At 38.1% G+C, this 27,032-nt stretch overlaps 3 protein-coding genes across 3 annotated transcripts; 1 reads left to right on the forward strand and 2 right to left on the reverse strand.

Moving 5' to 3' along the window:
- Positions 1 to 1,094: 1,094 nt before the first annotated feature.
- Positions 1,095 to 10,368, reverse strand: tbce (tubulin folding cofactor E). Its single transcript, XM_060884835.1, has 17 exons — positions 10,271 to 10,368; positions 9,661 to 9,795; positions 9,286 to 9,370; positions 6,200 to 6,376; positions 5,976 to 6,061; positions 5,630 to 5,729; positions 5,043 to 5,145; positions 4,789 to 4,865; positions 4,571 to 4,663; positions 4,411 to 4,475; positions 4,068 to 4,132; positions 3,824 to 3,976; positions 3,377 to 3,530; positions 3,168 to 3,236; positions 3,022 to 3,081; positions 2,845 to 2,936; positions 1,095 to 2,101 (listed from the first exon to the last, which is right to left on the reverse strand). The coding sequence occupies exons 2-17, from the start codon at positions 9,785 to 9,787 to the stop codon at positions 2,006 to 2,008; spliced, it is 1,602 nt and encodes a 533-aa protein (XP_060740818.1). The 5' UTR covers positions 9,788 to 9,795; positions 10,271 to 10,368; the 3' UTR covers positions 1,095 to 2,005.
- A 204-nt stretch (positions 10,369 to 10,572) lies between these two features.
- Positions 10,573 to 19,155, forward strand: rbm34 (RNA binding motif protein 34). The gene is made up of 11 exons (XM_060884875.1): positions 10,573 to 10,826; positions 11,801 to 11,957; positions 15,093 to 15,208; positions 15,291 to 15,504; positions 15,644 to 15,703; positions 15,785 to 15,828; positions 15,928 to 16,011; positions 17,105 to 17,168; positions 17,268 to 17,310; positions 17,926 to 18,044; positions 18,223 to 19,155. The coding sequence occupies exons 1-11, from the start codon at positions 10,798 to 10,800 to the stop codon at positions 18,604 to 18,606; spliced, it is 1,314 nt and encodes a 437-aa protein (XP_060740858.1). The 5' UTR covers positions 10,573 to 10,797; the 3' UTR covers positions 18,607 to 19,155.
- A 585-nt stretch (positions 19,156 to 19,740) lies between these two features.
- Positions 19,741 to 25,551, reverse strand: tomm20b (translocase of outer mitochondrial membrane 20b). The gene is made up of 5 exons (XM_060884921.1): positions 25,314 to 25,551; positions 21,907 to 21,953; positions 21,715 to 21,796; positions 20,936 to 21,078; positions 19,741 to 20,077 (listed from the first exon to the last, which is right to left on the reverse strand). The coding sequence occupies exons 1-5, from the start codon at positions 25,435 to 25,437 to the stop codon at positions 20,033 to 20,035; spliced, it is 441 nt and encodes a 146-aa protein (XP_060740904.1). The 5' UTR covers positions 25,438 to 25,551; the 3' UTR covers positions 19,741 to 20,032.
- Between the last annotated feature and the right edge of the window lie 1,481 nt (positions 25,552 to 27,032).

The raw sequence follows: 27,032 nt of genomic DNA on the forward strand, positions 1-27,032 counted from the left end.
ATGCATCCTGGCTTACACACACACACACACACACACAGTAAAATGGAAGACTAGCAAGAACACAGCAAATCTTCTGTAAGACAACACTTTTAGTACTCATTTTTAAATTGTTTTAAAGATTTTAGAATGGTGTATTTATATTCAATGATTCTCTAGTGGTAAGTTGTGGTTCAGTAAAATGGATACAGGATTTCACTGCTAAAAACAAAGACATCAGAATGATGTTTAAAGTCGATCTGAGATGCTTAAAGCAGATTATTTAAAAGATTTTATAGAACCAAGTCCAAGCACACCACCAATTGTTGAATAAAGAAAATTCAACAAAAGAAAATAAATAAAAGAAAGAAAAATACACAATGCTATGAAGAAGCTAGGTTTAAATTCACACAGTCTATAATTAGTACTAGTTGCACCAGATGATTACACAGCATCTAAGAGATGTAATCATTTTGTTTATTATTTCTACATTATTCTTATTATTGCAAGTATTAAACAGCTGGTAAACTTAATCGTAAAATAGATCTCCTGCTATTACTAGAATGAATTTTCTGCTTACATAACTGCACTTTTTGACCATATAGTGCAGTTATACAAAGAAAACCATTTATAATCACACAGATGATGATGTATCACCCAGATGATGATGGGTCTGCTGGAGGATTCGACTGCATGAGGTCTCAGGGAGTTTTTCTTTCCCACCCTTGCTCATTAGGGAAGAAAATATAATATATTGAACTGATTTATTTCTGTTTAGCTGCTTTGTGACTGTGTCTATTGTAAGACAAGCTACAGATAAAACATTGAATTGAGTCAGTAAAGGAAACTTGTGATATTATGCATTATTCACCCCTAATTGTTTAGCTGTTGAACATCTATGACCAGCATTATTGGATTTGTGCCACTTTTGTCATTCACATAATGCTAACAAGTAGCTACTGACTTAACATCACATTACAATGTTGTTATGCTACTGCTAAACTTTCTTATTCACTAATAGTTACTAATCTTTAGTGCCATCTAGTGTTGAGATCTGGCAACTGAGTGCAGAATACAATTATGTCCTCGAACAGACTTGTTTCAAATTCAAGACAAGGTTGGTGAAATCTTTTATTCCTCCATTAGTTTTGCCACTCAACAACAAGTGTATGATTAATAGACGTGTAATATTGGGTGAAACTGTTAGGAAGTGCAATAGTTAGCGAATGAGTGGACATGGGATTCGTGTCATGGGATGGTGGACCTAGGATTCGAACCAATGACCTTCGACTACTGATCTTGCCCTTAACCCTCAATTGCTCAGGTGTATAAACTGAAATAAAAATGGAAGTCACTATGGATAAGAGTGTCTGCTAAATGCTGTAAATGTAAGTAATCTGTGGGGAACGTTCATATGAAAGGTGTGAAATTTGAGAACAAGGCCAGCAAGAGGAAGTGAATGGAAAAGAAGAAAGCAGAGCACCAGGAAACCAACAATGAAAACTAAAAGCTAGCGGAAGATGCCGATGGACCTAGTGATTTAGTTTCCATCCTGATAACTGGTTGCTGTTAATTAAATTTGGGTCGGTATCTTCCTTGTCTATTCAACAACTTACCACATCTCAGAACTAAAGCATTTTAAACAAACACACCTCATTTTACTGCTTCACATGGAAAGCTGCAGTTTGATACGAAATGATAGAAAACCTCAACATGTTTCCTCAGAACATGTTTTCCAGGAAAACACAGATTCCTCTCTACAACATCTCTACAGAACCTAAAATCGAGGCATAATATCATTCAAGGCATAACTTATTTTATAACTTTACTGAGTCTGTCTCTTGGCACAATCTCTGCACATCATTCGCTCTGCAGGCCGCCAGCATCGGCGTGAGTCCAGTCTTTGAGAAAATAAGAGTGGAGAGATGAATGGTAGAAATCTACATCTGATATTGTGCAGTGTTCTGCATTAGCGTGTTACGGCAGGTGACAAACATCACCCAGAGTCCACTGGGCTTTAACTGCATCCTCAGGACCAGCGCACCAGGATTCTGTCCCCATCTTCTATAGAGTAGAACTGCAGTGGCTTCAGGTCATTGTCGATCTCGATCTCTTTATCTGCCATCTACATAATAAGAGAAAGAGATGGAGAACAAACTCAAATACTGCTCTCTGATGAGCTACCAGCAATCGTATTTATTCTTTACATGCAAAGTCTAATTACAATAACAAAAAAATAACATTTTTGTCTAAATAACAGACATTTTTCAATAATGTTTTGCCCAGTAGTCTTATCTTTTCTGGACTAGGGATACACACTATATCACATGTAATTGCAGTTTTCTGTTTTTGATATCTTATTTTATATTGTTTTTGCATTTTATTTTTTATTTTAAATATAACTATACATACTCATATAATATAAATAAATATTTCTAAATATTCAATGTAAAAAAAAATCCAGATTTATTTTCAGATGTTTTGTATCTAATAACTTTTATTTTATATATAATTAAAATATTGCTGTATATTTTATGAAGTAACACATTATTGAAATTAATTAATTTATTATTTATGAATTTATTATCTGTTTAATAATTAAAAAAAAAAAACAAATAGAAACATATCACTTAATTTAAGTAACAAACAAAAACAACACACACACACACACACACACACACAAAACCTGCCACAACTACACAGAGCGAGAGCACAAAAGCTTGCAGTATGATTTACTATTTATATTTCTACATAATTAACAAAAGGTTCCAGTTCTCCTGGAAGACTTAGAGAATGTTAAATCATAGTGAATCATCCATACACACTTGCTTTTTGGACTCACAGGCTTGTGTGAATGCAGACTGTTACCTTTGAGCTGGTGTAGCTGAGGTGTAGCTCAACACCAGGTAGTTTTAATAATCTATGCAGCAGTCCCTTCACCTTCTGAACGATCATAGAGCCTTAAAAAGGGGACAGGAGCCACAGTTTTTAACTAATCAATGCATTCAATTTGTTTAGAAACATCAGGCTTCTTCACCTTCTTACCGGGAAGCTTCTTCTGTATGGATTTCCTGCCTGTGTCCACAGGACACTCAAATGTAATTGCTGATAAGAGACAAGAAACAAGAACGATGAGATGGGATGAAGAGATTTTTTTTTTAGATATGACTATGAATGAAGTAATAACTCACTCAACAGCTGATCTTTTAGAGCAAAAGGTTTCTGCTCCTTTAGCTCGTCCTCCACAGGTGCACCGTATTCTGAGGAACGTGTAACAGTATTATGTCGCAATTAATCACAACTACACCTCACACATCAGTTAAGAGAAGTGTGGCAGTTACAGCCCAGTGAAGGTTGTGTAAAAGAGGTTTATTATGAGTTAGCAGGACTTCTGACTCACTCTGGATAATCGTCAGGTAGCGAGGGTGCTGTGCTATAAACTCTGCACTGAGATGGTTCAGTTGCGGATCAATGTGGCCTCCAGCCTGCAGCCAAGCACGACCAAACTTCTTACAGTAATCCAGCTCAGCACCTCTTCTCTCCTTCTGCAGCACCTGAGGCACAGAATACTAGATATTTAATACACTACTGGGTTCTAAATCATTCTCATTGATGAACCATACCTCGTCCCGATGAATGAGCTGTTACTATAGAAACCAAAACAAATTAGAACGAGTGCATTCAACAGTCATGTGACTTTCATGTGACTTACAGGCAGTACGTCTGTCAGAGGCATGCATGATTAGTTAAAGGAAACTAATCCACAACCACATACACATCCATGACCTATCTGCGTTCATGTACTATTGATTCTTTCTTTTTATTAAAGACTCTATGAAACACACACCTGACTCTTGTTGAGTATCTCCAGCTGACCGATGCGTGCGATGAGGAGCTGCCGAGTCGTCTCAGAATTATTCTCCAGATCCATCAGGGGGTTATGTTTACAGGTCAAATGCACCAAAGCCCTCAGCTTCTCCAGCTCATTAATGACAGCCCACTGAGAGGCAATGACAGAAAGAAGTCATTTAGGTTTCAACATCACGTTTACACTGGTTTAGGATTTTTTTTCTCTTACTAAAGATTCCTACCTCAGAGATTTTATTGTCATCAAGAAAAAGAACCTTCAGTGCAGGGAATGCTGAAGTCTTGGTGCCTAAAACACATATTTAATTATTTATTATCTAAGATTAATTTGTACTGAAGAAACATGTTATACACAGTAAGCATTACTGATAAACATAAAGGAGGACAATTTAATTATTCAAATGTGTTTTTTGTTTTGTTTTTTGTTTTAATAAATACAGAGCCCTCTACCGTTTGCAAAAGGAATTACAATTTTAATGAGGTTTGTGTTTGTGTAGGCAAATCCGACAGAATGATCTCATCAGACCTTAATTGTTACCCTCCATTTCATTTGAGCATAGAAAATACCTATTAAGGTGTCACTGAACTGAATGACAGAGATCCCTGTGCTGCTGAGGTTCAGCGTCTCCAACCTGAAGAACATCCATAACAAAAAACAAATCTTTGTTGTATTACATTATGTTTAAAGGTATTGTATATTTTTATGTTAGTTAATTATATACATTACCTGGATAGCTGTGATAATTGTAGTAGACTTTCCTGCACTAAACTGTTGTTGGACAAATCAAGAACCTTCAAACCTTGCAGCATATCTACAGGTCTAAAATAAAATAAAAAAACCTTATTAATGCTTCTGAATATACTACAGCACAGATACCAACAAATAATTAATGGAAAGGTTCTAAGTACATAAATAATTACTATATTATGCAAAAGGTGCCTGACCTTTTTAGTTCAGTTATATTGTTATTGTTCAGAAACAGCTCTTCAAGTTGTGGCCACATGGGGGCGCACGAGAGCACCTGCCAAGAACACGAGAGGAGCAATGGATTAAAAAACTTCCCCTAAGAGTAAATATGGACCAGGAAATAGCACAGTTGTTAAGCAGGTGTGTGTGTGTGTGTGTGTGTGTGTGTGTGTGTGTGTGTGTGTGTGTGTGTGTGTGTGTGTGTGTGTGTGTGTGTGTGTGTGTGTCCTACCTGAGACCAGGTAATAGCACAGCAGTTAAGTATCAGGACTCTTAGGTGGGAAAAGGCGTGGCTCATGTTAGATGGGTTTGAGGAAATCCTTAGTCTGTTATGACTATAAAATATAAAGAAGAGTGTCAGAAAGTTTGTAGCAGTGTTATAAACCTGTAATGAAGATGGAGCTACTGAGAACAAGCACTAATTGAGACATGCACACGTGGATGGATTGATGAATGGGTGGGTGGATGGATTGAAATAACTGGGATAGATAGATGGATATAAATGATGTCATTAAAAGATGAATGAAAATAATTTGGAAAGATGGATAGATGGATATAACTGATAAGATATCATATGGATTAATATAATTCAGATAGATGAAAATGAAGAACTAATGGGTGGACTAGATGTGTGTAATAGTTTCTATGACTGTAATGGTAGATATAAGTATGTAAATAATGGATGAATAAACTGATGGAAGTATTTAATGGATGCAAGGAATGTAATGGATAGTTGTATTGGATGGATAGAAGAATCAATATAATGAATGAATGGATGAACGTATGAAAGGAATAAAAGATGGATGGCTAGATGCCTACCTGAGGCAAAGTACCTGCAGTTTCTCTAGCTGCTCTGTAATTGCTACCACAACCTCCCATGAGCTCAGAAGACTTCCAGACATATCCAAAGAAATTACATCTGAGAGGATGAGGTTAAAGAAACATGCCTCACAGCGCACACAACACGCACACACAACACGCGCACACAACACGCGCACACAACACGCGCACACAACATGCACACACAGCACGCACACACAACACTTGCACACACAACACGCGCACACACAACACGCGCACACACAACACGCGCACACACAACACGTGCACACAACACGCACACACAACACAAAGTTGACTTATTTACTGATCCTCAAAAGGATACTTGGTGTGTTTATCCTGACTTCATTTTCAGGCCCTGGACCTGATACTTCACAATTTTTGAGAGCAATCTCTGTTAGATTCTCCATCCTGTAATAAAACAAAACAAAACAAAACAAAACAAAACACTGATAAAAATAACCTCAGAATTTTGATCAATCTAAATGAACTACAGAGCGTGTCACCTTTCATACATCACTATACTTTCACAAGTATCATGTTACTCACCGCTGTTTTTCTATAATGGACTCAAAGCCAACCATCTTCACAGTCTTGGTGGATATCATCACCTGCTCTCCAATGGCCTCATCCAGTTCCAGCTCATAGCGCTGCTTTACTGCAGACAGATAGTCCATGCCAAAGCTGACTTTTTTAGCTCGCACAAATGAGCCACCTGTTGGATGACTTGTAAGACAGAGAACACCACAAACTGAGTGTCAGCACTTCCATCAGCTAGTATCTGTATCATTCTACCTTATTTTTAGCTAATCTAACTTCACAAGGGACAACTTACAAGAACGCAATGCCACATTATACAAGAGTTCCAAACAATAAGAAGAACTGCAAGGGGGAAAAAATGTTTGTTGTATAGAATACAGAGGGTTACATAAGTATTCACCCCCCTTGAACTTCTCCACATTTGGCACAAATAGAAATCTTTACAGTCCAGAATACTCAGTTAGAGGAAAAGAAAAAAAAAAAAATGTAGTTAGCAAAAAAAGAAATATATAAATATAAATAAATAAATAAATAAATAAGAGTGTGTCTTTATAAGCATTCAGTCCAAATGCTGTGAAACCACTAAATATATAATATATATATATATATATATATATATATATATATATATATATATATATATATATATATATAAAATATATAATAAATATATATAATACTTATAAAAACTTATATATATATATAAGTGTAAAGAAATTGTATTTTATGTAAATATATGCAATATTTGTAAATACTTTACTGTGGAATATATATTATAATTCATTCTGTTGCAATTCGGTTTAATTTAGTGTTGAAGCTGCATTTGTGAACCAGATTTCAGAATTGCCAGTATTCACTGATTTATTTGTAACAATTTGATTATTTGAATGCCGTACACTGTTCTCATAGCTACTGATCCACAAAGGAACATGAATGTCTGTTTTCTGTAAGTCCCTAAAGCTATTGCTTGTTGGAAGTGTTGCTGGTGACTTTGCCAGCTCTTGATAATTTTAGCTTGTTAACACAGACATAATAACAAGCTACATAGTTTTGGATCATGCTACAGCTGCGGCCGAGGGAGATTTAAAAACTCAGAACTAGGGCTGCACGATTTAGGGAAAATGTCATATTGTGATTATTGAGGTAAATATTGCGATTGCGATTGCGATATAATAAACAAATGGTCTGATCATGAGTCAACTTGCTTGGTTCTCAAGGAAAATGCACACACAGATTACTGATAATGCTGAAATTTGTATTTCTCAACTCAAACTAGCAACAACAAACAAATGCAAAACGTTTTCAAATTAAAATATTTTTACAACATAACATCTTTGCATTACTGCAAACAAACTTGTTATTGTCTCATACGATAGTACAGCTAAATATAATAAATAGAACAAAGTCATTTCTATGTTCATGAAAATAAGATATTTTGAACATTCTGTCCAAACAGGGATATTTTACCTGGACGTAACATTTTTGTATAAACTTTCAAAAAGGAATTTGGATATAAATGTGTGGTTCAAACCACTAAAACTGTTCTTGGTCATTTACAAAAACAAAAACAAAGCAACAAACTGGTACTTCCAAATCCTCTTTCTAAAAAGCTCTGGCCACCAGTTCAGTAGTGTTAATTTTGTCACCTATTTTTAATTTAGTCTTAGTCTTAGTCTTGTGCCAAATGTCCTTGTTAGTTTTAGTCATATTTAGTCATTCACATATCTTTTTTTGTTAGTCACTTTTTAGTCGACTAAAAGTCTCGTCATTTTAGTCTAGTTTTAGTCAAAAGAAAACTCAAGGTATCTTAGTCAAGTTTTAGTCGACTAAAAGTCTTTTAATTTTAGTCTAGTTTTAGTCAAAAAATTGTAGCTTGACCACTTTTGAATAAGAAACAATATCAAGGCTATAAAACTTGTCAAAACTCCGCGAATCACAAAAGTATCAGTGAGAAGTTGAGAACACTCGTTTAAACAGTGCACACACTCGAACTTGACTGCACATCACATTTTTTACTTTATTGATGCTGCTTTATTAAGCCTGCCTAGACGGTGGACTTGCGCTCAGGAGTTTATTTATTTATTTATTTATTTATTTATTTAGAGCGGCGTGTGGACGAATTCTTTCTACACACACTATTTTATTTCTTGATAACAGACCGCTGCGAACTACTGTATAACACACCGTTGCCATGAAAAACAGAGCGTTGCCATGGACACACAGGATTCTAACCGTAGAGACGGAACGCACTATTTTCTTTAGAGGAAGCAATACAATCGTTTTTAAATCAACAAACTCCTTTTTAAATCATCATTTTGTGTCATATTATCGATTTATTTGGTAGGTAGCAATGTAATAAGCGGGATCCGCTTCGCGGACCTGTAACTTGAGCAACAGCGAGAAGCCGCGAACTCGTTGTGAATATTTTAAAGGCGTAACAGCTGATGAAAAAGCAGACAATTGTAGACGAAAATGAAGAGAGATTTTATCTTAGTTTTTATTTTATACAAAACATTTTCGTCTCGTCTTTTTTCGTCAACAATAACGCATGTTAATTTAGTCTTAGTCAGCGTTTTTGGACAGTGGTGCAGTCTTGTCATCGTCTCGTCTTAGTCATGAAAAAAAAGGTTGTTGAACATATTTCGTCTCGAAATTAACACTAAAGTTCAGTGTCTGTCTGCTCGGCATTCATCTTCACCCGTTCCGCGCTGCACACCGGAAAAAGTCACGACATGACCATACGCGCCACACGTGCCACTGCCTAAACTGAAACTCAATGGTCTTTTTTTTTTATTAGCGGATAGCGGTGTAGTGTATGAAATAGGCAAACAGCTTTCAGAGAGAATGGGTTGTCATGTCCACACATGCATTTATTTATTATTTATTTATTTCATAAAATCGCAGCATTTTGCGTCATATAATCGTACAGGCTTGATGTCGCGATTGCGATTGCGATATGATTAATCGTGCAGCACTACTCAGAACCCTTTTTGTCAAGACTGGTGATCGGTACTGATAATACATACATTTGTGAAGAATTATAAAACTGATGAGGGCTAAAGATCTTGCTTGAACATGTTCATTATGATCATTACCTGCATGTGAAGTAGCGTAATCCTTCATAGCTTCCATCATGTTTGCCTCTTTGTGGATTGTCCCACTCCACACCAAGCCACAGTCCTTCAGTTACAAAAAAATAAAAAATAAATAAGTGGTTCAAAAAGTGTTATTAATAATAACAACTTGAGTCTATATGCAAATTCAATACAACTAAAAATAACCACAGACAAATAATGCTGCTGATGTTATGCACATTTCTATAACACAGTGTACATAATAATAGCTCAAAGTGAATTTTGTCATAAGACCTGTGACTGTAAAGGAGTTAAAGAGATATATTATAGAAAATATAAATAATAATGGGAAATAACAATCAGCTCTTGAGACAGTGTACAAAGCTGAACACTCACCTGGGTTAGGTGGAACAGCCCCGACGTATCGCACCGTGGCCCGTTCTCCATCACACAACACCCGCCTTCCTACAGCATCCTCAGGCAGCTGCTCCATCATGCGATGATCCAGCTCTTGAATCCTCATTACACACACTACACGGCACAAAAATATATGTCAATATATGTGACATTTGTTAAATACAAGGTTTAGTGGATAAGGTGTTGGACTAATGATTAGAAGGTCATGGGTTCCAGGTCTACCAGGTAGAATACCAGGTCTACGTAGTTTTAACAAGTTTGTGTGTAAACAACTGCGTTATCATTCTCAATGTTGATTAAAAAAAGCGTTACTATACTTTAGAGCTATTTCACATGAATTTATTTATAATTATTTTTGTTAACCATACAGAAAAAATGTCATCTAAAGTGATGCATAAGAACTGTATGAAATTTTATCTAGAAAACCCAAAAGCTCAAGGATTCCAAAAGGGAAGCTAACATGCTAAAGACTCCTTTAGCATCAGGTTTGTTTAAGTTATTAAGCTGACCGAACGGCCATCAAACCAAACCCGAAAGAGTAGATTTATATATGTTTAAAGAGCAATAGAGAAAGCAGATGAGGTCCTACCATGAATCGGTTTCTTTCCGTTTTAATACAATCCGCTTTGACGTTTCTCTTCCATCATCTGCATGGTGCACACAAAATGACCGTCCGTCAAAACACACCCACATCGGAACTATTATATTCTGCAATGATTTCATTATATATGCTCAACCCTAACAACTAAAAAACAATGTGTCATTTTAATCTTTATTTTCGTAATTTGTGTTTATTTTAATATATCGAATCTAAGTACTTAATCAGTATTTAATGAACAGAGCCTCGGAACGCAAAGTTTGGGCCGTTGTTTTACGAGGGAAATGAGGTGCGCACATGGAAACGTGTTTTGGTGGAGTTTAGCAAAAAAAAAAAAGCTGTCTGGTTTGATCAGTTTTGTTGGTGTAACTTAAAAGTAAAGATTTCTTTTCTTTTACTTAAGTTTAACCGGATATGTGTTTATAAATCATTTCCACCCAACGTTAATGTGAATTGAATAAATAGCTCTATAATCCAAATTGAAGAAGTAGCTCTCAAGCAACTCGGGTGGAAAAAGCATGAAGAAGAAGCAGCAGGCTGCAAAGAGGTTCGGCACTGATCTACTGATCTACTGATCTGTAGTCATTTACATCCAGATTCAAAATAACTCTTGTTTTTTATGTTTGTACAGTTGTGCTCTTTGTTTATGATCTTAAATATGGCATTATGGTTTAATTGTATGCAGAAATACTGAAACATTATTTTCTTTTTTTGTGTGTTATTATATAATGTCGTGTGTAGTAATCCTTCTATTTACATTTTTTATAATGTGTAAAATCTAAATCTAATTATCACACAATTGCTTCTTTGATTGAGTCGTCCATACTGCACTGTTTACGGCACATGTTCCCAACCACAGTGTTAAAAACCCCTGCTCAGTATATGAGTACATGTCCTGAACATTATAGTGTTTATCAAACCTGATTGATCAGATAATGAACAGCTTTTAACCTTAAGGAAGTTGGTGTGTTAAAGTCAGGAAAACACTAAAATGTTCAGAAAAAGAAGTGGAAACCTGTAGCATTTGGATATTAAACAGACTGGTTCATACTTTCTGCTTTATCTAGTATACTTGCGTAGCAGGAGGACATGTGGGATTCGGCCCAGTTGTCTGCTGTGTCTAATTTCCAGCAGATTACTTGTAGTGTATCAGATGCTTTACATAGGATACTGATTGACACCTGTATATGACCATAATGGTAATTTTAGAAATTATATCAAGGCTAAACTCTTATGTCAATAGCTTGACAATGAAACTGTTTGGTTTGAGCAATGCATCATAACACAAATTCTCAATTGTGTAAAAATGTAAAAGGGAAAAAATCATTTTGTGTAATATGATGCTAATTGGAAAATGTGTGCTTAGTCTAAAAGTTTTAGTTTCTCATCCAAAGGACGTCTAAGGAGAAAAAGCACGATTGAGTAAATATTCTGTTACCTAATTTGAGCTCATTTATACCAGCTGCCTATGGCATCTGAGTTTTTGTGTGGATTTTCTACTGATTATTTTTCCTCTCTCAGTGAGGCGGTGGTTGCTGATGCTACTGAGCAGAAGGGTTATGTTGTTGGCTTGGTATCAGACAGCCTGACTGCAGAGAAGACCACACCGGGGACTCTGTCCTCGCTATTTTCAGTTGCAGCCACAAAGAATACACTGGTCTTCAGTCCAGCACCTAAAGTAAGTAGCCATGAATGACATCCATTAGTGCAGCGCTGATAAAACAGCACTACTTTTAGTATAAAGCTAAATAAAAACAGAGCAGGGACATTTGCTGTTGAACATCATATTAATGCAGAGGTCTTTGTCTAATAAACCACAAGTTTATAGCAAACCTGTGTGCTTAATTTGCTCATAGCAAGTGTCTGTCTAGCTACACATGCTGACAGTTAGGTGCAGTACAGTCCACGACGAACTAACAGGTCACGAGGCGTCAGTTCAATTTGTAACCAATCCCTCCAGGATTTGGCAATGGTTTCGCAGAAATGAATGCAAAATCAAGGAAACGATATTGTGCGATATTTGGAGGTTTTTCGAAAGTAAGGCAAATTTTCTACAGATACAAGCAGCAAGGCAGATTTTCTACAGCCAAGGCCCATCTTGTGACTTCATCACAACGCGCATTAGAAATGTAGAGAGTAATTATGTAGGTGTCTTCAATGGTAGGAGTTTAAAAAAAAATCCCATGCTTGCAGTTTCTTTGGTTCAAGTAGGTTCAGCAAAAAAGTGCAAGAAATTCTGACAGTTGCATCGCAAATTGTAGAAAAAAAGGCACAGCAAAATCAAGCAATTTAGGTCGTAACAATAAGAAAAAACTGGAAGGACTAAATAACGGATAACTACACGCACCCATTAGGTTCATGGGCAATAAAGAATGTACTTTAAGTAAAATATAATTACAAAATGTATTACAAAATTACTTCATAAATCATACTGTTGTCTCAGGGATTTGTACTAAAAAAGTCTCCTCTTGAATACATTTTTATTAATTACAGTTCCTACACCTATCTTAATTTCTGTTTAAAAACTATATTAATTGTCATAACATGCGAATACAAAACGATGCTTTATACCAGCTGTAGCTGTCATTATAATGACCAGTTAAATCAGCCTGAGGAATTCGTGAGATGTGAGTCCCTCAGAAACACATTCATTATTCAGTCTGTGATTAATTCAGTGCCTTCTGTGCAGTTTGATTAAGTTCCTTATTTGTATACTGGGTAAACAAACCCTTTAAAACTTCTGTACAGATGTTTGCTGTCAGGTGTACAGTGTGTAAGCGCTCTTCTCTGTTTGGATGATGTGGTGGTGCAGGAGCAGCACAGATCGTTTAACAGCTGGTGTCTGATTACACACTGAACTGATTAAACTGAAGGCTTCAGTTTTAAAGGGTTTGTTTACGAAAAACTTCATGAAATTTGAGAAAACATGCTTAACTACCAAGAAGTTGTGAAACTCTTTAAGCAATGTTTGTTTTCTCTTTAACACGATCTTTCCAGAATAATAGGACAGTTACTGTTAGAAAGGAAATAATAATAATAATAATTAAAAAAAACTTCATCATGAAATGCGTTCACGGTTTCTTCAACGCTTTAAGGCATTTTTTCATTATAATTTTTGGCAGTTTGTGAAAATGTAGGCATAGTAACATCAGACATTTTCCTAGTCACATGTTGATCCCCCTCTAAAAGTATCATTTAATGTCATCTTTTCATCTCAAACCTAAACAGGGGTTTAGATAACGTGCGTATTTTGTCAAAACACGCAGCACAAAACCGTATGCAGAACGTAAAATACGAAGTGATTTCTACTATAGAAAGAGCAACATAAGTTTCTATATTTTTCACTTACACCCTGCCAAACACTGCAACATTCGTATAGAATGCTTCTGAAACCGATTTGTTCATGTATGTCTGCGTAAAGCTTTCCCTCGTCTGTGTGCCCAGTGCATAATTTATTTCGAAATCCTCAAAGTCCCGAATCGTGGCAAAGTTTTATGAAGACAAAAATCTTACCCGGCAGTTACGGCTGTGCTAATTGTCTCCTGTTCGAGACGGAAACAATCAGATGGCCACCTGCAAGTAAACGATCGCAGGCACGTGTTCATGACACTACTAACTACACTATCATCACGGTGAGACAGTTAACTCTCTGCAATGCTATTGCGGCTTTGTGATTCACCACCAAAAATATGAAGTAAAAAATCATGAGATGATGCTCTACTATCTAAGGAAAGTTATGAAGAAGAAGAGTACAATACTAAACAATACCGAGAGAAAGAGAGGACTGTACCCACCTCCAAGCAAGGACGAGAGTATTGTACTCATGGCTTGAAGAAAATGATCTAAACCCCTGCTAGATATTTTCAAGAAAAGACTTGGCCTTGCTGTTCCAATACTTTGGATGGGGGCTGTTCATTCATTCATTCATCTTCTACCGCTTATCCGAACTACCTCGGGTCACGGGGAGCCTGTGCCTATCTCAGGCGTCATTGGGCATCAAGGCAGGATACACCCTGGACGGAGTGCCAACCCATCGCAGGGCACACACACACTCTCATTCACTCACGCAATCACACACTAGGGACAATTTTCCATAGATGCCAATCAACCTGCCATGCATGTCTTTGGACCAGGGGAGGAAACCGGAGTACCCGGAGGAAACCCCCGAGGCACGGGGAGAACATGCAAACTCCACACACACAAGGTGGAGGCGGGAATCGAACCCCGACTCTGGAGGTGTGAGGCGAACGTGCTAACCACTAAGGGATGGGGGCTGTATTTACATTAATGTAGCATCAATAATATCACATAATCCTGAGCTTTGTGATCAGCGTAGCCATGTAGTTGTGTACAGGTGGGTAAAATATCGCATCACTATACATGAGGACATCATTACAGCACACAATATGCATCGTGATGTATAATTTAACCGTCAAAAATCCAGCAAAACAATTGTGCTGCGTTAACAGTGTTAAAAAATAAGCGCTGAGTTTCATCATAGTTTTATTTAATGGCTGTGGAAAATGAAAATCTAACACACACAAGAGGTAAATAAAAATGAATCTAAAAAAAATTTTTTTGATTAAATAAAAATATTCCAATTGAGCCACTTTCAGTCAGTAATTATTAAAAACAAACAAAAAACTTTCACAGTTCCAACTGTATCTGAGAAAAGTGTATCTGACATAATTGATCACAATAATTATATTGTCGTGTCATATAATCCAGCCCTTTCTTCTTCTTCTTCTTCTTCTTCTTCTTCTTCCTCTTCCTCTTCTAATAACAATGTCTTTATACATTCCTAACTCTGCAGCCAACGACAAAGAGCAGCCCTGTTAATCTGGAAGCAGCTCGAGTGCCAGACAGTGAAGCAGCGAAACAGAAGAAGACGAAACAAAAATCAGCAGCTGAGAAGAAGCTGGAGGACAGGTAAATAACGCCGCTGCCGTTGCTCTCGGTTTGGGAATATAGTTTAAATGTCTGTAAATTAATCATTTGTGTCAATTTCCAGGGAAGAAGCATTAAAAAATGCAGACGATGCTGAAGAGGAAAAACGTCCAAAGAAAGCAAAGCGCAAATCTCCAGCAGCAAACGACGATGGAGAAACGGCAGAAGAGGTGCTAGCAGCAAAACGGCGTAAAGTTGCCTGGAACAAAGCGGAAGAGAGAATTAAACTGAAAAGAACCGTGTTTGTCGGCAACCTGCCTGTTAACTGCTCAAAGAAGGTGACTGAATTTTTGTTCCTGAACATTTTACAAATCGAACATCTCAAATCATTATGTGTAACGGTAGCCTCTGCTCTTTTTGTGTTTTTTTTTTTGTTTGTGTGTTTTTTTTTCTTCTCGTTTTTTTCCCCCCTCTCAGGATTTGAAAAACATCTTCAAGGATGTGGGAGCCATCGAGTCAGTGCGATTCCGCTCAGTCGTAAGTTTCCTTATCACTTCCTATTAAAGGACAGATGACCGTTTTGTCATGTAGTATATTTCTGATTGTGGTTCCTTTCAGCTTCGGGAAGATCCGACAATGTCCCGCAGACTCGCTACCATCCGGTATGCGTTATGATGCAGACACACACACGCACGCACACACACAGGATTGGTTTTGTTTACTCTTTTCAGTCTCATGACCTTCATGTGCTTGTTTTTTAGACGCCAAGTGGACCCTAAAAAAGCAAGCATAAATGCCTACGTGGTGTTCAAGGAAGACAACGGGGCAGCAAACGCCCTACAAAGGTCACATAGTCTTTAATCAATAAGCAGATATGAAATATTGAAATATTATACTGTAGCCCTGCTGAATGCTCAATTCTGATTGGTCAGAAGATATTGATTAATTCTGTAACTAGCAGTTCTGATAATAGCATCACATATAACACAAAGCATGAGTTTATATCAACACACTTATTCTGTTACATTAACCGCTAATAAGAACTTGTACAGCAGATGATTCACATAATCTGATGCTGCGTTCTCACATACAGCGGCTCCAGAGAGCATTCATTTTCAGTGAGCTGGTGACTTTCACTGACACCAGCGACAGCAACTGTTAGAGACTAAATCGGGATGTATCTGGCAATGAGTTGAGAAGTTTAAATTGATGCAAATTTGGAGCGAATTGATGCAGCGACAACCAATGAGAGTGTGATCTGTGACAAAGAGCACACACAGCTTCTCCTTCATCTCCTATATGATATGATGCATATACACCTGTGATGCTCTTATTTCAGAATGTTTCATTTTAGCTGAAAGAAAAGTGAATTTTTTTTTTTTAGCAAGTGGAATGCAAGTTGTGCCACATGCTAATAAACATTATTACTATGACAGTAGAAGGAACACCTAATGTCAACTTCTTAATACAGTGACTACAGATTGCAGCAAAAGAAATCACTGTGTAAACATAGCATAAGACTAATAATCAGAATAAAACATGGAATTTAACAGAGCTGTTGCTATGACCATGTTGTCTATGAGATGATTATTTAATATTGTGTAAAATCTCCACATTGTGAAATGTAACTGTAAATGGACATAAATTCTGTTCTTTATTTACTAAAAATTGTTAACATTGGCAGGTGGCTGTGGTATAAGAGGAATATGTCCTTACCTTATACACATATATACTGTGTGTGTGTGTGTGTGTGTGTGTATATATATATACACACAATATATATATATATATATATATATATATATATATATATATATATAATATATATATATATATATACACACACACACACACACACACACACACACATACATACATACATATTGTGTGTGTATAAGATCTGCTGTAAACGTGTGACTCACAGCAGATGTATTGTAGGAATGGAACGGAGATCCAGAAAGATGTTTACATCAGAGTCGATCGGGTTTCCCAGCACGGCTCAGTGAGTATCACAGAAAACTTGCTGTCGGTTAACGTCACAGTGAATGAACTCTCATTAATGCTTGTTTTTTTTGTTTCTTTTAAATCTCTTGTACTTTAGCATGACCACAAGAGGTCTGTCTTTGTGGGTAACCTCCCATATGGTTAGTATCTTCTTCCAAACACACACACACGTGTCATTTTTGTTGTTTTTTGTGCATTTCTGTCCATGAATGATCTCTAGCTGGGTGATGGGGGAAAAATAGTTAAAATGTTTGTGTAATATATCCATGATGATTGATTGAGAATAAGTGAATTGTTACAAATTTAGGTTTTATGAGGAATAACACTACATAAATAAATTACCACTAATGCATTTCAGTGTATTCATTCAGTGAGGCCACGCCTCCTTTAGTTGGGATTGACAGGCACTGAGGCCACACCTCCTTTAGTGGAGATTGACAGGCACTGAGGCCATGCCTCCTTTAGTGGATATTGACAGGCACCGAGGCCATGCCTCTGCCTCCAGCAGAGACAGAAAGGGAGCAACAACAAAAAAAAAAACATACAAATTAAACTCGTCTGTTTTCATTTTTCATCTTAAAACTGGCAGCCTGTTGTTTTGATATCAGACATTTTACTAATTTAGAGATGGCTGTTTTAAAAGCTCCCAAATTTTACTCAGTATACATAAGTGTAGTTGAATCAGAATCATTCCCTCAACTATTCAAGCATTTCTTTACACCTCTGTTTAACACTTTCCTCATTGGTCCTCACAGATATAATGGAACTGTCTTTGCGCCAGCACTTTGAGGAGTGTGGTAAAGTAGAGGCTGTGCGATTAGTGAGGGACCGAAACACTGGCGTGGGAAAAGGCTTCGGTTATATTCTCTTTGAGGTGAGTGCATCATGTTAAAGATTTAACCCCTTATACAGCACACTTGTGTTTTAAATGTATTTTTGTAAGGTGACTTTGAGAGTCTGAAAGTCTCAAATAAAATGTATTATTATTATTATTATTATTAATGACAAAGGCTACACACAGAGTGAACGTACTGCACTTCCTGTCCTTTCAGAGCACAGATGCCGTCATGTTAGCACTGAAGCTGAACGGCTCCCAGCTGCTCGACCGGAAGATCAGGGTGAAGCGCTCGGTGAAGAAGGAGAAGGTGAAAAAGGAGAACGAGAAGAGAGGAAGAGGGCCAGCAGGAAAAGGAGAGAAAGGACAACAGGGACAAAATGCAGCAAGGAGGAGAGGACCACAGCCAGCAAGCTTTAAAGGACCCAAGCATTCTGAAAGCAGCAAACACACAGGAAAGTCCTTTAAGAAACATCCTGGGATGGGCAACCAAACTCCAAGCTCTTTCAGAGGAAATATGGCAGATCCTGCTTCTAAAAAGGGCAAAGGACTGCGAAAGAAATTCAGTGTAAAGAAAAAGTCTAAAGCTGTTCATATTTAGTTCGTTTCTTAAACCTTGTTTTATTGCGATGAAAGTTAGACTGAAAGGTAACTGCAAAGATTCCGATTCATCCATTAGTTTATTGGCTTAAAAAAAGAGACTCCATTATATTAATATTGACCTCGATAAGAGAAGACACAAACACCTTCAAATGTACTGCAGTGTCAGAAAGATACAGAAAGTCTAGAGTGTAGAAAAAAAACATGAATAACGAATAAAAATCCTGCGCTTTAGACACGGGTCTGTACAACAAAGCTCAATTAATTTGCTGTAGATCTCTAGAGATTCACTACAAATAGTTAAATTAAATAGTGTTGAGTTCAGCACTAGATTCCTGGCAAATCAATTGAGCTTTGTAGTTCAGTCTAAAGGTGTGTGTGTGTGTGTGGGACTGGATTGGTTTTGTTTTTTGTGTTAAATCACCACTCGAATGACCTTATGATGTATTAACTTTCTCCAAACAGTGAACTGTATGATAGTGTTATAGATTTAACCACCGTGTGTGTATGCTTATTGATCCAAAGTAAATACTATGGTTAACTCCTGTAACACAGCCAAGTGGTGGTGTTTTTTTTTTTAATTGATCAATGCCGGTGTGAGCAGCAGCCATGATGACGTTGAGGAGACGTTTCCAAGTGAAGGAGGCATTTTGATTCAGGGGTTGGAGTTGAACGTGGCATATGATCAATGCTGCCCACCTCTGCAGAAAGTTAGCTGGGTAAATTTCCCTGAAATATAATGAAATAAACTACAAGGATAAAGAAGCTATTGAAGATGATGGTAAACGTGTAATATGAGCATCACGCCATGACCTGTCTAGGTGAGGACGAGGTCTTGGCCCACTCCCATGAGTGTTAAAAACCTCCCCAACACACACTAAACTAACCAAGTTAACACTTCAGTCCCCTGCTTCCCCCCCCCTCCCTCACAATTCTTGATGTTTTACTAACTCTTACTGGATGTTTGTGATTTATCCTACACACTTCATCAGTTAATGAAGTCTTCAGGAGCAGAGACAGTGTGTTCGTATAAATGGGATTACGGGGTCGTGTAAACATAGTCCGTGACACAGTAACTGTTATGAATGTGCATTGCATATTTGCTGTCTTTTCTTTAAAAGAAATCAAATCATGCTTCGTTCTTATCAGTTTATACAACATTCAAAAACAGGCAGTGTGCAGACAGCACAAACCTCAAAATCGCTGGATCTGATAAAATACAGTTAAATGTTACCAAAACACTAAGACATTAACATCTGATGGTAGAATTTACAGGCTTTTCAGATTTTTCTTACGAGTGGTAGTTTGGTGGCTATTTTGCACAATGGATAGAAAGAAACGGGTATTTAAACATGGAGGAATGAAACTGCTGAGAGAAGGCTGCACACTGAGGAAGGGTCACTGAGGGCTTTAAAAAGGGTCTCGTCTTATTCGATGTCGTCGTCGCTCAAGCTCTGTGCACTGACGATGCGCTGCGAAGACAAAAGCAACATTTGTGTTCAATTTACTGTAAAGCTTACTTTTAGATGTTAATGCTGGTAAAAACCAAAAGATTGCAAGTTCAAACTTCAGAAACCCTGAACAGTTCTGAGCAGACTGCACTAGGTACTGCTTCAGGTGAATACAAACGGCAGGCGAATGATTACAAGTAAAAACGCCCTGTTTAATAGAACCTCGGCTAAAGTTCGGTACAAACAGAATAAAGGCCTTGTTTAAAAATCTTTAAAAACACAAGTGACAAATCTACTAAAATGGCTAAAACAGCCTGATTTATGAAAAGTATGTTATTAAAATTTTAATGGGGCCCTAAGATGTTTCTTACTGTTGCTTATAGAACTGTTGAACAGGAACATCACACTCGTGCAGTTATACTGAATATCAGTACAGCTGTGACTACCCAAGATTCTCACCTGCACACTGCGATCTCATGCCTCTTAACTGCAATCTTGCTCGTGAGGTGTTTAATAACAGCAACAACATCTGAAGTATTTTATCCATCTTGTATTTCAAACAATTTCCCATAGCTATTTTTCTCGTTTATCAAAAAACAACTTGCTTCCTGTTGCCGCTTACATTATGGAGGTTCTAAAGAGTTATTTCCTTAATCCGTACGTTAGTTGTTGCTATAGAAACGACGGCATTAAAAGAGCACAATGATTAATAAGGAATAAATGAAAAATCCAGGAACATTTTTTGTGAAGTCTTTATGGTTATTTCTAAAAAGCACCTAGACACGTGTCGACATTTAGGAGTCGTCTACGATTCTTGGCAAATGAAGCCCAGGATCAGAGGCAGAATGTGTCACAGGAAGAGAGGAGCAAGTGTCTCACCTGGCTGATGGTGGGCAGTTTGGTGAGCAGCATCTGGAAGACGGGTGGAGGCAGAGTCTGCTGCAACACCTGGAGCAGCTGCTGAGGCTGACCACACACTGCTATAGCATTGGTCAGGTGGTCCACTCCTTTCTCATAGTCTCCTAGAAAACAGCAGGAATACAGAATGAGAGGGATTTCCATTTGGCTGGCAGACATACAGAACTCTTTAGATCAGGACTCATCAAATGTACATGCAATCAAAAATGTAACCAATCAAATGCTTCGGTCTGGCCTTCACTGACTGATGCAGCACACGATGTCCTTCCAATAGAAAACTGAAGGACATCGGTTTTAATTTAACAGAGGAGCAGTATCTGTTCATACTATTTAGAGATGTTAATCAGCCTACGTACAAAAGACATCTTTTGGAACAAAGGAGATAAATGAGTAAGGCACGACAGATACAACAGTAAAGATAAACCAGCCTTTTTTTTTTTAAAAAAAAAGTAACTGGACAATTTTAATAAACACAAAAATCAGACAATATTGTACTCCAGCTGGCATCGTTTTGGACATCGGCATTGTCTTATTAAATTTTAATTCTAATTATTCTAACATAGAAACAGTTTATTACAATAAGCTGCATTGTGTGAAACTGGTTTCAACAAAACCAAACACCTTATTGTTTCTGAAGCACCTCAGACAGCTGACAGCTCAGTATTAGAAAATAAACAGCTCAGCTTTGTGTTGTGGTGGTCATTGCTCTGTTCTGAGACAAATCCATGCCTGAAACTTACCCTGCGCCAGCAGCTCTTCTCCCAGCTGAATCTCTTCTAGGAAGAACTTCTGGACAGCTTCAGCGTCCTTCAAATCAGGTAGCTGCAGGCAAGCACACCAACTTTAGGGCACTTACTATTTATTATACTGTCTTTAAAACAACAAGTCTTGAACAGAATTGAGTTTTAAGAGCTCTGGATATTAGTCCTTACTCGTGACAGTCCTGCTTTCTCTTGTGCGACTTTCTGCTTCCTCCTTCCTGTAAGTGACAAGTTCTGTTAGCTCTCGTTCAACTGGGGACTTCTTTACGATTGACTTAGATTTCAAAGCCATTCTGAAGCATAGTCTTGTATCATGAAAAGATATGGTTACCATCTTGAAATAGCACAGTACACCAAACAAGTAGACAGTATCAGTTTGGACTATTACACTATTACATAAACAGTTTGTAGAATAATGTTTCTAGCGAGAAATGGTGATGGCAGCCACAGTGCTTCGCTCTCCATTTGTCTTAGTGTTTTTGTTAGTTTTTCCTGTTTTGTGATTATCAAACACTATCACAGTTTTACCAGGGATGAACTCCTGAATATTCGGCTGACCATAAAATCTCCTACCAGTTTTTGCTTATTCAGACGTTTGCTGCTGCCAACGATCTGAATGAGCTCACTTAGACTTCATGTATCAGTTTCTGTGAGGACGTATGCATCCCTATCAGAAGTCATTTAACATTTAACAATGATAAGCCATGGTTAACAGCAAAACTCAGACATCTTGGTCAGGCCAAAGAGGATGCCCACAGAAATGGAGACAAGGTCTTTTACAATCAGGCCAGGAACACACTGGATAGGGGATTAGAGCAGTTCAGTTCACCTCTAACAACTCAGCTTCTGTCTGGAAAGGTTTGAAATCCTTCACCAACTACAACACACCATCTCCAAATACTGCACGAATCAACAACTTGCTGAAGATCTGAATGAGTTTTATTGTAAATACAAAACCTCCCACACCCATTCTGATCATCTCTTAACACAACTTTCAACACCTTCAGTAACCCCTCTCTCCCCCCAGCTGGTCCCCATCTTCACATAGATCTTCACTGGACCCTTATTGGACCCCCTGTACTTTGCTTATGCTTGGGACATCCAAGTTGCAACACCTGGATAAATCATGGACATATGCCAGGATCCTGTTTGTAGATTTCAGTTCAGCCTTTAAAGGGGTGGTAAAACACGATTTCACTTTTCTAACTTTAGCTAGTGTGTAATGTTCCTGTTTGAGCATAAACAACATCTGCAAAGTTACAACGTTCAAAGTTTTAAGCAAAGGGAGATATTTGCTTTTAAAGAAATCCATTTCTAAGGACTACAGCAAACGGCCGGTAAGGACTACACGACATTCCTCCAGGGTTGCTGACGTCACTAACCCTGATATTTACATAAACCCCTCCTCCTTGAATATTAAATAAGGGGGGTGGGCCGCATGGCCATTTTATATTGCTGTGGAGAAGAGTTGTTGTGGTATAGTTAGTAGGCTGGAGTGTCGTTGCCGCGATGCAGACGAAACGCTGTTATTTTCATCCGGATTGCAGGTCCACTTTGTTCAGCCTTCCTAGGGACGGGGAAGTTAGGGATCAATGGTTAAAATTTATTTTTAACTCGGTCCCTCATAATTATTACCCAAATCTCGCTCTCTGTGCTGCACATTTTACGGAGGGAAGCTTCCGCAATCTTCGCGAGTTCAATGCAGGATTCGCCCAACGGCTTGTCCTGAAAGATGGAGCAGTCCCAACTTTAAAAACACAAGCTGTTTACGGGCCACAACCTGTAAGTATGATTTATTATATTCATTGTTTATAATACCACCAAAGCACAGACTACTGGTAAAGGTAAGGGGCGTGACGTTTCCAAAAAACGTGCACTAGGCGGTTAGCGAATCACAACACACTGGGCCAGCTAACCAATCAAAGCCCACTGCTATTTTTGAGGGACTGGCTTCATAGAACCTGGAAGCCATCAGACCGTTTTACAAGGAGGGACAGAGCAGTGTAGAATAAAGGTAAAATATATGAAAAATAATGCATTTTTTTAAAAAACGAAGCATGAATATGTTACAGTGCACCCCACAAACACAATCAAGCCTTCTAAAAAACGTGTTTTACCACCCCTTTAATGCCATCATTCCAATACTCCTCCAGACCAAACTCAGCTATCTATTGGATCACCAGCCTTCTGACAGATAGGCAGCAGCTAGTGAGACTGGGGAAATTCATGTCAAACAGCCGCACCACCAACACTGGCGCCCCTCAAGGATGTGTTCTCTCCCCGTACACCAATGACTGCACCTCTAGTGACACCTCTGTCAAGCTCCTGAAGATTGTGGACAACACTACAGTCGTCACTACCCCCCTCCAAGAATTGTATATATCCATAATGAGAAAAAGGGCTAAGAAAATCACTCTGGATCCATCCATGTCATCCACTATTTGAACTTTTACCATCTGCCTGGTGATACAGAGCCCCAAATACCAGATTAACCAGGTACAAGAACAGTTTCTTCCCCCAGGCAATCTACCTCATGAACAGTTAAATGTTCACCATTATGCAATAAAGTGCAATCACCTTACACTTAATTACCATCTCATTGTATTCCATTCTACAATCTATAGCACTGTACATACAATTTATTTATTTATTTATTTACATATGTGCGTTTTTTTGGTCATCTCATCTTGTCTCTGTGCACTAGAAGCATATGACACTAAAACAAATACCTTGTATGCACAAGCATACTTGACAAAGCTCTGGTTCTGAAATGTACCACAGAATGTCCAGCACAATCAAAAAGGGAAACAAACTTTAAACTTGGCTTTGATTATTTTGTAATATCTTATCATACACATTTACACCATCGTGTCACTTGTTATAAGGAAGGAACATGTGAAACCATCCACACTACATGTTTGGGTTAAATAAAAATTACTTTTCTTGAAGGGTATGCAATATTTTCCGATCAATTGTTCCTAGCAACCTTGTAATGAATGTGAAACAGATTTAATGCAGCTGTTATTGTTCTCTTAAATTCCTATTTAATTTGAATTTCTCTCTCACACAATTTTATATATTGTGTATATATATTTATATATATATATATATTTATTTATTACACACACACAAACTATATAATATATATAAATTACACACACACACACATTATATATCACACACTAACACTTCTATATAATATATTTACATTTACAGTATTTATATATCAGTCAAATGCTGTAAATGTAAATATACATACATACACACATATATATATACATATACATACACACATATATACACACACACACACACACACACACACACACAGCTCATAACAGAATGCAGTTGGCGGTGACACACAGCCCGTTTGCAGTGTTTGTCTGCACGTGTCATCACCACCTTTAACACGACCCGTTCATTGTGAATCACAAGGCCACACGTGAGGACACACGTGAGACCGCTCACGTTAAAAACACACAATAACACACACTGCTACATCGCCACATCGTAAAAGCCCAGCTGTGTGGTGCCTGTGGCCCGTAAACACAGGTGTATTTATGTGTCACTACACTCACGGTCTCTCAGCTTGCTCCTGAAGTTCGGGTCGCTTCTTCGTTTTCGGTCAAAATAAATACAGTAACCTACGAAAAGCGCCGCACCGACTCCAGCCGCTATCGCACTCGTCTTACCGCCCATCATCTCTTCAACCGAGATACTAAATAAATCCGTCTAATTAAAACACGGCGTACTTTTAGGGCAGAAGGTTGCTATGCGATTTTGTACATGACCCCCGAATGGACGAGAAGAAGAAGGACCCCGTGCAGCAGGCGCGCCATATGACGTCAGAGCCGAGGTGTCTGAAATCATGCCTGTTCCTAAACAAACATTAGGCTACAACAAGCGACTGATACAAGAACCGTATTCTCGTGTGTGCATTGTCCTTGCACTATACCTTTCCTAGTGTGTGCTGTTATTGCACCTTTTTAGCGTTTAGAAAGACTCGGTTTACTCGAAGTTGTTTTGTGTAACACTTCCGGTTTGTATAACCATTTCCGGCTATTCAGAAAAACTACTATTTACGTCGATGGTTGATCTACGTTGCTCCAGTAAACTCTGACACAGCGGAAAATAACGGATGAAGGTAAGCTACGATACTGCGCATGCGCGAACTTGACAAACTGCCACTTGACAAGTGCAGGTGTGAAGAATGACGTCATGTGTGTTCATGACGTCATATGTGTGAATGGCGTCATGTGTATGGATGACGTCAGAGAGTGACGTTGGGGTGCAGTCTGTGTTCCAGTTCATCCTAAAGGTGTTCAGGTGTTAGTGTGTATATTATATAGTGTGTGTGTGTGTGTGTGTGTGTGTGTGTGTGTGTGTGTCTCACTCTTTGAGAAAGTCGACAGCCTCTCCTTCAGACAAGAGTCTTTCAGGGATAACGATGAAATAGTGCAACACGTCTTCATGGAGCTCAGTTTGTGTACAGGGACGTTGTCGTGCTAGAACAGCGTTGGATCTCTCAGTTTCAATAAAGGGAAATTGTAGCGCTACAGCTTTCTAAGACCTCCTGTCCAGAGATTGTCTTAAACAAATTTGTTTTTATGGCTGTAATTATCAGATGGCCGCCAGTAAGGCTTTGTTCACACCTGGCAAAAACATGAGTTTTGATCACTAACAGAAAGCCAAGACGCAGGTGTCACGTGGCATCATGAATATTTGGTCTTACGTTGGTGCCAAGGACACATCGAGGCAAGTTTACATCCATGTTACAAATGTGCTGTGGATCTACGCGGCCGGGGACCTCCTCCGAAAGTGGTTTGAGAGATTGGATCACAGTACATCTGCAACACATGTTTGAGCCCTATCACATGTGTACTTTGCACTGACCACTTGTGATTTGTTCACTCAGGGCACATGATAACGTCAGGTGTGAACAGGGTTGGAGACCTTGCGGACACATGACTATTTGTGTACATAAGTGGGAATGGGTATAAGTTTTTAAAAAATTATTAAAATTTTATTTTCTACCCACTTAGCTTTTAGAGACTTAATGCACATTTAATTGAACACTGAATGTCAGAATATCAGCATTAGCTGAACCACAAATAAATGCATGTATGGTACTGTCTTATTATTCTTACCAGTTATAATGCTATGAATACTTTCCCTCAGTTGAGACTCCCAGGAGCCCCGATTTTGTGGCATCTCCGTCTGCACGCACTTCAGCTGAACAGCCTCAAAGAAACTCACACAACCTGAAGAGCCGTGTGCAAACTCTGGCACTTAAAAGG

The sequence above is a fragment of the Tachysurus vachellii genome, chromosome 1, assembly GCF_030014155.1.
Source record: "Tachysurus vachellii isolate PV-2020 chromosome 1, HZAU_Pvac_v1, whole genome shotgun sequence".
Taxonomy (NCBI): domain Eukaryota; kingdom Metazoa; phylum Chordata; class Actinopteri; order Siluriformes; family Bagridae; genus Tachysurus; species Tachysurus vachellii.